Source organism: Nothobranchius furzeri, chromosome 7 (assembly GCF_043380555.1).
Source record: "Nothobranchius furzeri strain GRZ-AD chromosome 7, NfurGRZ-RIMD1, whole genome shotgun sequence".
NCBI classification, from domain to species: domain Eukaryota; kingdom Metazoa; phylum Chordata; class Actinopteri; order Cyprinodontiformes; family Nothobranchiidae; genus Nothobranchius; species Nothobranchius furzeri.
This window is the reverse complement of record NC_091747.1, coordinates 25458492-25475273: the sequence shown is the minus strand read 5'-3', so window position 1 is coordinate 25475273 and position 16782 is coordinate 25458492. Positions and strand designations below refer to the sequence as shown.

At 44.3% G+C, this 16782-nt stretch overlaps 1 protein-coding gene across 3 annotated transcripts in view; it reads right to left on the bottom strand.

Annotated features, from left to right (window-relative positions):
- The window catches only part of gli2a (GLI family zinc finger 2a), a 78924-nt gene that overhangs the window by 27962 nt on the left and 34180 nt on the right, over window positions 1-16782 (bottom strand). For all 3 annotated transcript variants that reach the window (XM_015954999.3, XM_054751278.2, XM_070552939.1), the window contains 2 exons: window positions 14425-14530; window positions 4656-4861 (listed from right to left, as the gene is read on the bottom strand). In XM_015954999.3, coding sequence (XP_015810485.3) covers window positions 4656-4861; window positions 14425-14530 — 312 coding nt within the window. The remainder of the gene's footprint in view (window positions 1-4655; window positions 4862-14424; window positions 14531-16782) is intronic.

The window sequence follows — 16782 nt, the reverse complement described above, 5'->3', positions numbered from 1 at the left end:
TGCTACAGATATAAAGCACATCACTGGTGCTTTAGCTCACCTAGTAAGATGTTGGATTCCCATGCAGAAGACATTGGTTCAATTCTGGATGTGAACATAGTTTATTCAGAGTTTATTTTTTACATTAATGGTATATTTTTTTACAGTAAGATGCCCAAATTTTTATTTGAGACTCGCCGAACGGCATTGAATTCACAGATAAAGAAGATGTGGGTTCAACTTTCATTTTGGAACAATTTTTCAAGCAAGGGAAGGGAATGATCTGAGCATGCAGGAGGACTGACCCATCATAAACCTTTGTCGGCTGTGCTGAAGAGAAAGGTACAGAACCAAATTATTTAATTAATTAGCTGCGTGTTCTCCTGTCCTGTCCTCCAGGCCACACACACACACACACACACACACACACACACACACACACACACACACACACACACACACACACACACACACACACACACACACACACACACACACACACACACACACACACACACACACACACACACACAGGACTGTCTCAGCTGTTATTTTCGTTAAGGAGTGTGCACGTACAGCATGCGTGCCTCTTGCATGAGCCTACTATTGAAGCTGCCGTTACGCTTTTGGCCTGAGGGGGCAATAGCGAGCATAAAAATTCAAAACTCCGTAAAGTCCCTTTAAGGAACATTTTCCCTTCTTTACTGTTTCTGCCTGAACTGATTTAGAGGTGACACACACTGAGCCTGATCTCTTTGGTGTGAATCAGTGTGCTGACTTCCTGGTTTTGTAACCAGGGTCAATGATTTAAACCGTATTCATGCTGGGGTTAGCATCACCAGCACCTATTAGCATCAAGCAGCTACTGCTGCCTCTGCCATAAGCTGCTGATTGTTATTAGTAATACTGCACCCCTCATTAGGTTTGTTGCCCAGCCCTAATGATAAACACATAACTAGCAGACCGATCAAGCTCCTACAATAATCATATTTTCCAGATTTGACCACAACAGCTGTACCACCCTCGTTACTTCAGATGAAATCATCTTAGATCAGGTCTGTGAAGAGGTCCTTGGAGTTCCTTCAGTGAACGACGAGGCTGTGGCGTCTTGGTTGTGTTTAACACAGGGGTCCCCAGTTCTGGTCCTGGAGGGCTGGTATCCTGCATGTTTTAGTTTGAACTCTGTTTCAACACACATGATTTCAGTCAGCAGCTGATTAACAGGCTTCCGCAGAGCCTGATGAGGTGCTGCACAGGTGTTTCAACCACTGAATCAAGTCCGTCTGAGCAGAAAAAACACAAAACCTGCTGGATACCGGCCCTCCAGGACCAGGATTGGGGACCCCTGGTTTAATAAATCAGAAAAAATCTTTACGAGTTTTTTTCGTTAATTTAACTCTAAATGGTTTTTATATGAAAACATCCTAAAGCCTATTGTCTTGTGTTTAAGACATGATTCAGAGCCAGCTTAAGACCAGTTTGAGCTGATAAATGACCTTCAGCTGTATTTATGATGTTGTTGTGATGTTGATAAACTGATCTCTACGGTCTTTGTTATTTTGAATGGCAGCTCACCTGGAGACGGGCATTTCCAGGCTCTGAAAGCTTTGGTTTGGAGGATTAGTTATTGTAAACTTCACTACCTACAGGATAAACATTAAATAAATAACGCTGTGAGCTCTAACGCCTTCAACACATGCCTGGCACCAAGGTATCCATGTCAGACGTTTACACTCGCTCCACTGAGCTCTGTGCTTCTGAGAGTTTATTTATCTTCTTCTGTTTGGTCCAAACTTTAATCAGCAGCAACATCTCCTCCACGCTCCATGAAACGTAGACAGCAGCGTGTTTGGTGACTTATTGGCTCCTGTCTAGTTTAAACACAGTTTAAAATCACACACAATCAAAATAACACACATGAGATCTTATGAGGGTTCTTTATGAGGTACGACGTCCTGAATGCAGAGCAATTATCATAGCTGGCAGAAGAATCAGAGGTGCTTCAGTGTGTGCACTCTCAGTGAGCTGCAGCTGAGCAGAAGCAGTTGGTTTACTGTCGCTCGCCTCTAATCAAACGTCCTCCGCTTTTCTGCTAAAAGCAGCTGCAGAACGTCAAACATTTTACTCATCACTCCAAGTAAAAGCTGCGCGTTGCATCCATTTCCTACAGATTCACCACTTCCCCCCAGCAGATGCACCAGAACAGGTCACAATCAGGGCTTCTCTGCGTTCTGAAATTGAAATTCAGATTTTTGAAGCACCTTAAATGATCTACATGACCAGCCAGCACCAGGCTAGTGAAAAACTAATGCCATCACCAAACCCAGTATCTGACTGGGCTGTGACTGCTGGTGACACACAGCGTCGATGAAGGAGTGCCCAAAATGTCTCTGTAGCCTCCAGGAATGGTCAGTTTTCCACCTACAGTGTGACCTCTTCAGTATCTGGCCATTTGGAGACATAAGTCTCAACTGGTGCCTTTAATCTGCAAGAAGAATACTGTTGTTTGTCCCTCGCAAGCTCCCTCTTATCTAAGACCGGTTTTATTCACAGAACATGACGGATGAACTTTCATAATTAAATCATACAATGAAATTAACAATATGAGTAACTAGTCATATAATGAAATGGACAACATGGTTAAATGAAATGTTTTGATTAATCTGTGCTTAAATTACTGAAGTTGAAATGAATATTATTATTACATTGAAAAATGAATAAGGATGAAATGAAATATATGACCCATATGTTAAATCAGCGCACTGACTGGACAAGACACACTCGCCATATCTCCATGATGCAAGTTATAATTAACGTCACTGCTCATAGATATTTTCTTATCCACAAAATCAGCATCTTCATATCAGAGGGAGGTGCGTATCTGAGTTTGTTGGCAAAACCCCTTTACAGGGCAAGTTCTGATTTGTCAGTAACCCAAAATATGGCCATTATTTAAACAGCATCACTTCCTGAGTGATTCAGTTGACTGTGACTGGCCATCGGTGGAAACCTCTTCTCCCATCGCATCTTTTGACAAGCTGTTAATACCTGCTGCACGCTACAGCTGACCGCAAACGGTTCCTTCATATTAAAGCTGAACCAGCTCCGACTCCCTAAGAGTCCTCCATAGACGCAAATAACCACCTGTTTGTCATGACCTAGAGACGACTCTGACCTGGACTGACCTGTTCGTACTGCGGTTTCTCTAAGGACTTCGGTACTGTGGGGTCCACGGACTCCCTGACACCTCGGATCCAAAAGAGAGTCTCCGATAAGGGTATGCAGACTCGACAGATTGTGCTTGATGTGGTTTTATAAACCATTAATTATATTTTATAGCAGACCAAATTCACTCCCACTCAGAACTCAGTTCCTCCAGATACAAGGGTTCTGATAACATCACATTCACACATCATCACACCTCATGTGGTACGAGATAGTGTGGCTTCCATCTACCGGAATCCTCTTGCAAAGGCTTACGTCTCGGCCCGGCCGCTCCGGTCATCACAGGATCGTCGGCCAGCAGTGCCTACACCACGCTCAGGACAATCCAGACTCTTCTCATGCATCGTTCCACAAATGTGGAATGACCTTCCAAGCACTACCAGAACAGCGGCTTCCTTTTCAATCTTCAAGAAACTCCTGAGGACCCTGCTCTTCAGAGAGCATCTTCTAAACTAGCACCCTCCCTGCACCCATCCCCCCTCTCTACTGTCCACTCCTTGTTCCCTCCTCTCCATGACTGATGTCAAGTTGTTGTTGTTAGCCTCAAGGGCAACATGCCGATTATCACTTGTAAGTGGCTTTGGACAAAAGTGTCTGCTAAATACATAAACACAAACATAAACCTCACGTTCCATCCACTTAGAGTCATTCATCACATAAAGTGTTCCTTGTTGCCATGTTTTTAATTGTTTAGGAAATAAATTTCTTACTTTTTATAAACTTGACTCTGTCTGAATTAGTACGAAGTGTCTTACAATCCCTGAATAAACAAAGAATTCTAAATCTTCTGGTTAAACATTCAAAGACCAATCAGACTGGACTTCCATATTTATATAGAAATTCACATCTTACTGGTCAAATATATTGTAGCATTTTTGAGCTTAAAAAGCACCCAAAATAAATACGTATGCTTGACCCTACATCTCATTATGTTCACGATTATTCTAAATTCCAACTGGTGAGCCTCAGGGCTTCGCTCTCGTGTCCCTGGAACTTTGCTTGAAGGATCTGGAAGTAAAAATTCCCCTTCCGGAACCCTGCTCAGTTTAGTGTCTGTGAGGAACATGAGACAACTTTAGGAGGATCTAGAGACCAAACTCATGACACTTATTTGAAGTTCTCAGAAGCCCCACAACCTATAAGCATTTTTAGAATCTTCTCAAATGGACAGTGAGTGGCCAGCAGTCACAGCCTTTTCATCTTGAGGATTTCACTCAAACTTCTCCAGCTGTTTGACTTTGGGGGAATTTTCTGTGTACTTCCGTCTTTTAAAGGTTTGGACATGAACTCGTCCAATCAAAACCTCCCACGCCTTGGTAGTGTTGTGATGTAAACCAAAACCACCCGTTTGTCCCAGATAGTTTGGAAAAGCTCCTTCCACCTGTGTGAGTGTGTGTGTGTGAGTGTGTGTGTGTGTGTGTGTGTGTGTGGGCGGGGGGGTTATACTTTACCTTCAGCGGGGCTCAGTCCTCGTGCGGCTGAGATCATCGACAGGGTGGGACTGCCGTGAACCGAGCGGAGGTAGTGCTCCATGTGGGGGCTGACGTAGGGGTGTGGGGGGCTGAAGGGTGACTCACCCGCTCCAGCCGCTGTGTGGGGGGACAGTCGGATCAGAGAAATGTCTGAGATGACTGGACTTCCTGTCAGTCCTGGAGGTCTGTGAAGGAGAGGGAAGGATTAGAGGGAGTGAAATAAAAAGTTTGGTAGTTTATCTCTATGTGATCATCATCGGTATGTTCTAACACAAGCCTTACCTCCTTTTCCTCCAGACGTGTCTGCAGACTCCATCCACCCCCACCCCCCACCCCCACCCCCCGTCCCGCTGCTAATACATAATAATCCCTTTTTGTTCACCATCTCCTATTAAGCCCTAAAGCTACAAACAAGCCAGGACTGATGGCGTTCAGCCGAGCGGCTACAGAGACGTGTAACGTATACTTTGTGTGTTTGGGTGGGCAAAGCTACAGTCTCTCTCACATCGGCTATGGTTTGCTGCGTGATCAGACACAACCTGAAGAAGCAGCTGTGCGTTTGTCTGAAGTTCTGTCAGCCTGCCGGTCAAATCAGGATCCGCGGTATCTCTGGCAGGTAATTGGTGGATTTGTGACTGTCCCGAGGGGCTGAGCTTGAGAAGGAAGCATCAGCGCTGTTTGACAGGGACAGGAATGTTTTAGCTGTGGATGTGATGAACATTTGGTCATTTCTGCAGGACGGGACACAAACATCTCAACCTTCTGAGAAGAATAATCGACTGTAGCCAACGCACAAACCGTCAGATCAGCAGAAGTTAATCAGCTCTCCTCTATAAACCAATAACAGCTCAGGACTTTTTAGTTTTAGTTGTAGAACAAGTGTAAAAAGCCAAGATTAAACAGTAATCAAGCTGCTGCCAGTGACTCGTGGAGTGTCTGGCAGGACATCGGTCGTGCAGCAGCGAGACACACAGCAGGTGGAGAAAGCCCCACATACCAACGCGTCCGTGGCACCAAAGTCCTAAAGCATCAAGGTGATCAGAACACCAGTTCAGTCATGTACTCAGGACGATGCGTCTGCCAGGAAGTCCACCTGAGATCCAGAGGTGGGCGGGGCTTCTCATCGGTTCTACCTAAATCCCACTGACGTCTCTGGGGAAAGCATTCTGCTTCTGCAGGAAAGGGCTACTAAAGTAATCCGTCAGAGCGAATGGAGCAGCAGTCAGGACTTTTGAAACATGACTCGTGTGGTGCAGATGTTGGAGGGTTGGGGTGCAGGTTGGGTTTCTCTGACCAACAAGTCAAGCGACTTCCGCTTACAGACGAGTTTTAATCCAAAGATTCTGTTTGACGTCTGAGGTAAAATCAGTTGTGCTTGTGGAGTCATTTCAGCCCGACAAAACCAGAGCGACCGGTGGAGGCTGGGGCTATAAAAGATGGAGCTGGCAGGAGCTGCCCGGACCCTCGTTCCGTTTCCAGTAAGCGCCTGCAGACTGCTGGTCTTGTCTGAGGGCCAACTTTCTGCCTTCTTCCACTACAAACAACCATAAAGAGCCCTCTGTTCAGGACCGGAGGTGGGGGGTGAGAAGAAACAGACCCTCCATACACACCGAGCGGCGCACACACGGGCCGGGACTGCGCGTGGATCAGGCTGAGGGACTACCTGAGTGGGCTGGTACCGGCGCTGATGCTGTTCTCGTTACAGCAGCCCGTCGGATCCCGGGAGGGTTAGGAAGGATGATGAATCAAGCTTTTCATTCACATTCTTGCCAAAGGTTCAGTCCTACTGGAACCAGGTCTGGGAAGGAAACCCAGACCAGCTCTCTCACCAGAGACTCTCGTCGGCTCCTCCTGGCATTCCCAACCGGGGTTCTCCTCCCAGAAAACCAGCTGAGCTGCTGAATCCTCCTGATGAGGAGCAGCAGCTGCAGCTCTCCTGTCTTTTACCAGGCAGGATATGAAATTAATGCAACCTGAAAAAGCAGGAAGGTGACCTCAACTAAAGATATGCGACTAAATAATTACTTTTTACTGGTTTTTAATGTTAACGGTTCCCGGAATAGCAAGAAAATCTGCACACGATGCTGAAAAAACACAAGCGGTTTAAAATCGGTATGATTTCCAAATGAAGCGTTTGCTGCTACGACTGGAGAGCTCTGTCACTGAAAGCACATGGAAACCATGCTTTTGAACTGCATCCATCAACACTGCTCATTTGTTTCTTGGCTGATGGAGAATGATGGTGTCGACACCAAACAGCGAATTGCTCAAACCACCAGAAGAAGAGCGCACAAGACCTCCGAAATAAGGAGAAATTTATTACCGCTGCCTGACAGGACGCTGCAAATAACCACCCTGCCTGCCAAGTACTATTATTGAAGTCTTGTCGGTCCACCCTTCTTCTGACAAGATGTTACTTGTGTTTTCCTCAGGCTCCAGTCGCAGAGGTTGAAAGCGAACACTTGGGAGAGCCGTGTCTCTTAATCTGTAGCTGCCACTTAAAGAAACTTCCATCAAGCTGAACCACATTGGGTGGCTGCTGCTGACGGAGCGACTAAAAATGGCTCCGAGACGCCGCTCCGTTTGTCCTGGAGAGGATCACAGTTGGATGGTGGTGGTGGTGGGTGGGGGTGGGGGGTAAAAACAGAGTCGGAGGGATGAAGGAAGACAGTCGATGACATGCTTTCAGCCTGGTAATTGCTGTTTGTCTCGGTGTTCTCGTTGTGATTACATGCTCTGTTGTTCCATTGTTAAAACTCTGCTGTGAGAAAAAGTGATTTGGACAAGGTACGGCTTGTTGGGCATCTAAGTAATTCTGAGAGTAAGTGCATACCATAGTGATTGTACATGACGGAGCCGGAGGGGGCAGATTTCAGTGCGTCTGTGGGGATTATTACCATGAATTAATGCAGAGACACTCCAGCTAAAGCAGATGATCATTTACACGCAACATCCTCTCATTTACTTTATGATGTAGATTCAGTCGGAGGTTGGGTCCCTGGCTGTGATTGGTCAGGTATTTTCACGTAAAGAAGATGAGTTCTCAGCTGAACTTCACCTTCAGCTCATCCCTCAGCCTGCTGGCCCTCTGACTGCACCATGTGGGATGAATTACAATCCCAAACCATTCCAACTTCCACCCAAGCCAAAGCGATCAAGATAAATCTGCCACGCTAACCCCGAGGGGACATGTACAGATCCTGTCTCGGTTGTTTTGGAGGACCTAGACCCATCAGGTACTGTCCTCTGAGACGCTCCTGACAAAGAAGAGGCCCATGAGTCGGAAGGTGGGACAATAAACTGAAATGAGATGGGATTAAAGCGAGGGTAATTATCTTTTCTTCTGCTCTGCCTCTGTCACATACCACTGGGTCTCTGCTGATTGTGCTGAAATTACGTTGATTCCGTGCGATAAACCGTGAAAATCTTGGGCTATTGATGTGCAACATGCCAGCCTTTGATTGATAGGCCCAATGTTTTGTCTTTTCAGCAGCACATTCCTGGTTGTAACTCAGGTGAGTGTCCAAATTCAGCCATCAGCCGTGACGACGAGTCAGGCCGGAGCAGCTTAAAGATAACAACATGTCTGTCAAAACCAACAAGCAGCAGACTCTGCACACTTCCCTTCCTCCTTACACCAAACCAAAACAATAACGAGGAAAAGAGCCCAGCTCCAATCTGTGAGCTGCATTTCATCAACACATTCCACGCTGCAGGGCGGCGAGGCTTAAACACGCTGACTGCCTGGAGAGCAGGACCACATCTGTTTGCGTACAGGGGTGGTGCAGGCCGCAGCTCCACCACACAAAAACCTTCAGCATATTTTAACTTTGCAGTGCTACAATTTACCCTCCAACTGCTTTCCAAAGTGTCTGGGCTCAGGGAAGGAGTGGGGGATCTGTTTTTCTCATCTGTTGCGTTGTCGTGGAGCTTCGGAGAGCGGAAGGCTGGATTACGGGTGCTAATTACCAGGTCAAACATGCTGGCACACGGGCTGGCTCCCTCGGCTTGTGGGTTTGCCCGAGACACGCCTGCCTCCACAGTCTCCAACAAACAGCCGTCCGATTTGTTTGATTTCCTGAAAACCAGCACATCAGCCAGCAAAGTGCAGCATCTGCACTGTGACAGAATGACCTCCGACCCAAATAATGCAGCACGAGACGGACACTAGTCTTCTCTGGAGTCGGCCTGACGCTCAGCAGTCGGTGGATCTGGTTCGCTTTGAGGAAAACCTGGCTGCAGCAAGGCCTTGATAAATTAGCAGGAGCTTTCTGTCAGAGTCCATCACATTAATCACAACACCTCCTTGGCCTGGCTTTGCTGTGATGAATAGCTCTACCTGTGCTGCATATCACCTGATCTTGCTGAATTTAAATGTAACAGCACACGTCTCACAACCCCTCATTGATCTTACTCATGGCTTCTCTTTTGGACTCTAATAAAACAGATAAGCGTCCTATGGCACGGCGGACTTTACATCAGGAGAGACAAGAATCCCGTCCAAGCAGGGGCAACTCTTGTGGCTCTCAGCAGGTAGAAGGTCACCACATGTTCTGGTTTATTCTTCATGACTGTTCACTCAGGCTCTTTGGTCTCCAGAGAATTACACAGTGGACAATAAGGAGCCCAGACCATTAGCCTGCCACCACCATGCTCCTACATTGTGTTTGGGTTTCTCAAAGTGAGCTTCTGGTCATCATCCAAGGTTGTATCTGCCTTCTTACCTTCCCACACGTCCCAGTAGCCCTCAGGGTTTTTGTTGGGAAGCACCAGAGAACTCTCCAGCTCTCAAACTAAACATGTTAGAGGGAATAGATTTTCTAATAGATTTTCCCCGCTCAGTGACGCACCCACCGACAAGCCGACTCTGATCATTGGCAGCTCCATAGTCAGAAACGTGGCATTAGAGACTCCAGCAACCATAGTTAAATGTTTACCTGGGGCCAGAGCGGGCGACATTAAATCTTATCTGAAACTGCTGGCTAAGGATAAGCGTAAATACAGTAAGATTGTTATTCACGCTGGTTGTAACGACACCCGGTTACGCCAATCGGAGGTCACTAAAATTAATGTTGCTTCGGTGTGCAAGTTTGCCAAAACAATGTCGGACTCCGTAATTTTCTCTGGCCCCCTGCCTTATCGGACCAGTGACGACATGTTTAGCCGCATGCTGTCCTTCAACCGCTGGCTGTCTAGGTGGTGTCCTGAAAACAACGTGGGTTACATTGATAATTGGAAAACTTTTTGGGGAAAACCTGGTCTGATGCGGAGAGATGGCATCCATCCCTCTTTGGATGGTGCAGCTCTTCTTTCTAGGAACATGGCCAGTTTTATTAGTCCTCCATGACTACCCAGGGTCCAGACCAGGAAGCAGAGTCGTAGTTTAACCCACCCCTCTGCAGCTTCTGTACTGTTACCCACCCACTACCCCATAGAGACAGTGTCCTGCCCACGGCCAAAATCACACAGATTAAATATCAGGCTTAATAAAGCAAATCATGGAAATCTCATAAATATTAGAACAAATTCAACTGAGCAGAAAACTAGAAAAATTAAATGTGGGTTGTTGAACATTAGATCCATTTTTTCTAAGACTTTGTTAGTTAATGAGTTGATTTGTGATAATCAGATCTCTTTGCTCTCTCTCACAGAATCCTGGCTGCAGCAAGAGGACTATGTTAGCTTAAACGAGTCGACTCCTTCAAATTATTTAAATCATCACATTGCTCGAAGTACAGGGCGAGGAGGAGGAGTGGCAACCATTTTTCATTCGGACTTATTAATCAGTCCCTTACAGATTAATAGCTACAGTTCGTTTGAACATCTTATTCTTAGTTTTCCTAATCCAGATTACAAAACTGTAAAACCACTCTTGTTTGTAGTTTTATATCGTCCACCAGGCCCTTACTCTGAGTTTTTGGATCAGATCTCTGATTTTTTATCTGATTTGGTGCTAAATACTGATAAGGTCATTGTAGTGGGGGATTTCAACATTCATGTGGACATCGAAAATGATTGCCTCAATGTAGCCTTTAGTAATATCTTAGACTCAATTGGTTTTACTCAAAGAATACATAGCTCCACCCACTCCTGCCATCATACATTGGATCTTGTTCTGACTTATGGCATTGAGTGTGAGGAAATAACAATCTTTCCACATAATCCAGTCCTCTCGGACCACTTTCTGATAACCTTTGAGTTTTTTATAACTGAGTTCTCGAGACATGAAAGTAAATTTCATTATAGTCGGTCTCTATCTGACAATGCTGTTGCATCTTTTAAATCAACTGTTCCATCTTTACTGTCCTCAGCATCTCAGAGGCATGTAGCAGAGGGCAATATTTTCAGTTCTAGCCCCTCACAAATTGATGCCTTAGTTCATCATGTGAATTCCTCTTTACGTGTGGCATTAGATGATGTTGCCCCTTTAAAAAAGAAGGTAATTAGGGACAGGAAGTTGGCTCCCTGGTTTAACTCTCATCTACGAGCCTTAAAACAAAACTCTAGGAAATTGGAGAGAACATGGCGCTCTACGCACCATGAGGAGGCCTACCTGTCCTGGAAAAATAGTCTTTTGCTTTATAAAAATAAGCTTCAACAAACTAGAACTGCTTATTTTTCAGCATTAATTGAGGAGAATAAGCATAATCCTAAATTTCTTTTCAGTACAGTTGCTAAACCTACACAGAATCGTAGCTCTGAGCCATCTATTCCCTTAGCCCTCAGCAGCAATGACTTCATGGGATTTTTTACAAGTAAAATTAATTCTATTAGAAACAAAATCTTTAGCATCCTCCCTAATGCGATTTCTTCTTCCTCAGTAAGTGAGGCAGCTTCAGAGGTGACTCTAGAACCTCATCTGTGCTTGAACCGTTTTGATGCAGTTGAGCTTTCAGAGTTATCAAAAATATTAGCTTCATCTAAACCTTCAACTTGCATTTTGGATCCAATCCCAACCAAATTATTTAAAGATGCATTTCCTTTGGTTACTGCCCCCATTCTAGATATAATCAATCTATCCTTAGTAAATGGGTATGTACCACAAGATTTTAAGGTTGCTGTAATCAAACCTTCACTTAAGAAGCCTTCTCTGGATCCAGATGACCCAATGAATTACAGACCAATATCTAACCTTCCATTTTTATCCAAAGTCCTGGAGAAAATAGTGGCCATCCAAGTATGTCAGCATTTAAACACTAATGCTCTGTTTGAGGAATTTCAGTCTGGTTTTAGAGAGTATCACAGCACTGAAACTGCATTAGTGAGAGTTACAAATGATATTCTCATGGCCTCAGATAAGAATCTTGTGTCTGTTCTAGTCTTGTTAGATCTCAGTGCTGCTTTTGACACAGTTGATCACAATGTTCTTTTAGAAAGACTTGAACATGTTGTAGGGATCAAAGGAACAGCGTTAGGCTGGTTTAAATCCTACCTGTCTGACAGATTTCATTTTGTAAATGTACATGACAAATCTTCTTCATACTCCAGGGTTACTTGTGGAGTACCACAGGGTTCAGTGCTTGGACCAATTCTTTTTACTATATATATGCTCCCAATTGGTAAAATCATTAGACAGCATGGGATAAACTTCCACTGTTATGCTGACGATACTCAGTTATATTTATCCATTAACCCTGATGAACCTAATCGGTTGGGTAGATTACAGGCTTGTCTTGAGGACATAAAAAATTGGATGACTCTTAACTTCTTGCTTTTAAATCAAGACAAGACAGAAGTTCTCATCTTTGGACCAGAAATCCAGAAAAGGAAATTGCTTAGCCAATCGCCTGACCTTAATGGCATTACATTAATCTCCGAGAACAAAGCAAGGAACCTTGGTGTTATCTTTGACCAGGACATGTCATTCAAATCCCAGGTTTCACAAGTTTGTCGGATTTCCTTTTTCCACCTTCGGAATATTGCTAAGATTAGAAGCATACTTTCCAGGAGTGATGCTGAAAAACTAGTTCATGCTTTTATTACATCAAGACTGGATTACTGTAATTCATTACTCTCAGGAAGTCCACAGAATGTAGTTAAAAGTCTTCAGCTTGTCCAAAATGCTGCAGCTAGAGTTCTGATGAGAATTAAAAAGAGAGATCATATCTCTCCTGTCTTAGCTTCCCTACATTGGCTACCTGTTAAATTCAGAATAGATTTTAAGATCCTTCTTCTCACATATAAAGCTCTTAATAATCAAGGTCCATCATACATCAGTAATCTGATTGTTCCATATGTTCCTAACCGAGCACTTCGCTCTCAGACTGCAGGTCTACTGGTGGTTCCAAGAATATCTAAACTTAGGATGGGAGGCAGATCTTTTAGTTATCAGGCTCCTCTCCTGTGGAACCAGCTCCCAGCTTTAGTCCGTGAGGCAGACACTTTGTCTACTTTTAAGAATAGGCTTAAAACATTTTTATTTGATAGGGCTTATAGTTAAAATCTGATGTTAGCCTAAATCTGGACAAGTGGGGGATTACAGGGAGGTGGAGTGTACAGTCGGTAAAGACGGCTCTCCCTTGCCCTGTCTCCAACATGCCTACATCTAAATAGGATAGATTATCCAGAGTTAACTCTGTAGTTATGCTGCTATAGGCTTAGACTGCTGGAGGACACACTGACCACTTTTCACACTCTACTGCTTTCTTCTACAGTCTGCTCTTTAACTGTACTATTTTGTGCAATTTCAGCTGTTAACTTTATTTTCTCTGTAAATGTTTTTCTCCCCAGAAGAAGCTACAATGATGCTCTGCTGAGCTGTGGTGGCCTCATGGAGGGGGCCATCGACTAGCACACTGCTGTTAACCACTTAAACATTCTCTCTCTCTCCTGATAATAACTTTTTGTTTTCATTGACTTTTGATGTGCTAATACTAGTTTATCCGTTTAATTACAGATCCACTAGGATAAATACAATAAAGTTTATCTTTCACCAAATACAATATTTACTAAGACATCACAATATAACTATAGACACATTACTTGTGTGTGTGTGTGTGTGTGTGTGTGTGTGTGTGCGTGCGTGCGTGCGTGCGTGTGTGTGTGTGTGTGTGTGTGTGTGTGTGTGTCTGTCTGCTCTGTCTTCTCGATCCCCAGTGAGTCGTGGAGGATGGCTGCTTATACTGAGCCAGGATTCTCTGGAAGTTTCTTCCTGTTAAAAGGGAGTTTTCCTCTCCACTGTCACTGCATGCTTGCTTAGTATGAGGATTGCTATATAGTCACTGACACTAGTCAGTGACTTGATGGAATTTGCTGGGTTCCTTATATAGGAAACATTATTTCTGATTGGCTTAATGAACTGTGAATTGGAATGTTTATTATGTGAAGTGCCTTGAGACGACTCTTGTCGTGATTTGGCGCTATATAAATAAACTTGAATTGAATTGAATTGAATGACGGATTTGGAATCCAGTTCTATTTTAGGGACCAGAACTTTGACTCTCATGAAAAGTGGTATTAATAAAAAATCTATCAAAAATGACTTGCTCATTGTCTGAGAAAGGAAAAGACTGAACCCATAAATAAAAGGTAATAAAAAGGCCTTGAGGTGAATAACCTACCTTAAAGTGCTCTCACAGTAAACACATTTCAGGTATTTTAATCAGGAGGACTGTCTGATACTACGATATGTTGTGTTTTATATTATTTAATCCTAACGATTTAAATAGATGTAAATGCTTCAGATGGGTTTTTGAACCTGTAGTAAACAGTTTTTACTTTTAACGCATTAGATTTAGAGGAAACTTACCCATGCACAGCGTGGAGTGGGTGTGGCTCATAATGGTACCGCCCCTCATGGTGCCTCATGTCAATAGGGATCGGGGTGTGAAAAGTAGGGAACAGATGGTGGGAACCTGCACGTAAGAGACAGAGAGGAATGATCAGCTCTGTGTGCCAGAGGCATCGGGGCAGTGAGACTTAACGGTTCCCGTAACTCCACAGTAAATAAAGTCGCCCCAGAGATGTTCCTTCATTAATGGCTCTCTTATCCAATCAGACCAGAGCAGCTTTTACACAACAATTAATGGTGCTTTTATGGGTCAAAGCAGGAATGCACAATCCACCATTTCCTGCCATAAATGGTCTGGTGCCTTCAGGGAACACTCGTTAGAACAATGCCTCAGATTTCCATTAATTACTGTCTTGATTTCAGGAACCACAACAGGCCTGCTAATCACCTCCAGTTGGACATGTTTAGGGTTCAGATGTTTGACGCAGATGGGTGGACTCCACCTGGATGTTTCACCAAACCCGGTCGACAGTAGAGTGGGCGGGTCTTTCCACCTCACATGCCTATGTTCAGAAGGCCAGGTAAACACAAGATGGCGGCTCCATAAACAACTTCTCTTTTCAACAGCAGATGGAGGCGGAGCAACCTTTTCCATCTTTAGACATTTTAACACAAGTTTTTGTTAAACTTGAAAATAAACCTTTGAATGAAAACATCTTCCCGCCAGGGTTGACTCGTCGCTGTGAACCAGGGGAACGACCCGAGCCTGCAGGCTACGGCGTGTTGTCGTTTCCTGCTTCTTAACCCTGACTGAGCCGCTGTTGCTGCGTCTGAAGCAGCCACCATGACAATGTGCCGTCTTGTTGTCTCGTAATTCTGACCGGATTACACAGGACAGAGGAAGAGCGTTCCTCTAAAGGCAGAGAAACCTTTGACTGATGAGGCGTTCGTCTAAAAGCAAAAATTACCCGTCAATTACTGTTTTCCCTTTGGAGCGAGTGGAGCGGTTCCTCAGCTGGATTAGGATCAGATTTGTAGGAATAATCAGTTTTCTCTGCTATGTCATAAAAGAACAGGGGGAGTCATGTGACCTGACTTGGCTTTTTAACTAAACTATGATTAAGTTTTACTAGAGGACATATTTTCTTTTAACTTGTAATATTTTCAACTCACACAAAGTGGTGACCATGACGACAGAGCGAGCTGTAAAACTCCCGCTCCTTGGGAAGATGTGTGCTGCTGGATTGGGTCCAGGGACCGTCAACCTGCAAGAGACATCAGCTCCGGAGCCGCGGAGCCAAAAGAGGCCCCCGGTAAATGAGGGAAGAAGATTGTTTCACAAGTGTAACCAGAAGTTGGGCCTTTTGTCCGGCGGTGTCCCCTTCCTGTGCTGCCTGGTGCAGCAGCCATGTTTCTCTGATCAGGCATCAGGATGTCCTCTTTTTCCACAGGTGGTCATTTGTAGTCTTTACTTTGGTAGGAAGTGGCGGGCAGCAACTCTGTGAGATGCATTCACAAAATAAATGAAGAAGATCTGGAGTGAAGCTCCAGAGGCTGGATCTGGGGTGAGGAGGGCTGAGAGGGACCTTCTATCACAGAGACAGCTGCATTGTTGGCTGGGCTGAAGGGACCGACGGGAACGCTGCAGCAGCCCGTCAGCGCCATGATTTACTGCCTGCCTCCTCCGAGCAGGGATGCACTCCATTTTTACAAAGCAGCACCGAGGACGCCAAACCGACCTGTCAGAGGTCCGCTGGGCTGCCGAATCAATCTGTCACCCGGCAACGACTCAAACCATTTCAATCATGGAATTTAGTTTCATTTAAAAATTCCCTGACGCTAAACTTGATTCAGTGAGTAAAGCCCGAGTTGCATTTAAACTTTTAGGTATTTCTGATAGTTGGATCAAGTTGGTACTTAAATAAATTCTACGGTTGGACGGCAACACCAACAAGTCCAAACTGGATTAAATTTACCTACATTTGATTTGATTTAGGATTATGATTAAATTGGCCTCTAAATGAATTGAATCAAACTATAAAGTCTTATTTGGATTGTAGCTTAATGTAAATTATTCAGTCAGATCGAGCGTGACTGAAATGGAGAAATCTGATGAATGAAAAGAATAAAATCTTATTTATTATTTATTTACTTTCTGAAGCCTGACTGAAGTTCCAGCGAGGTCCTGAGGTAAATGGAGAACCTCTGAGAACGTTTGGAGACATCTTAGAAACTGTTGTTGAACTCTCGTGACCCAGTTAGATACTGGGTTTTTAGGTTTGAGTCATTATCAATGATTTAATGTTTATTTTAAACGATATAATTAATATTAAGGTTTGTTTGCACTTAAATCTCAATAATCCCAGGAAAATAAAA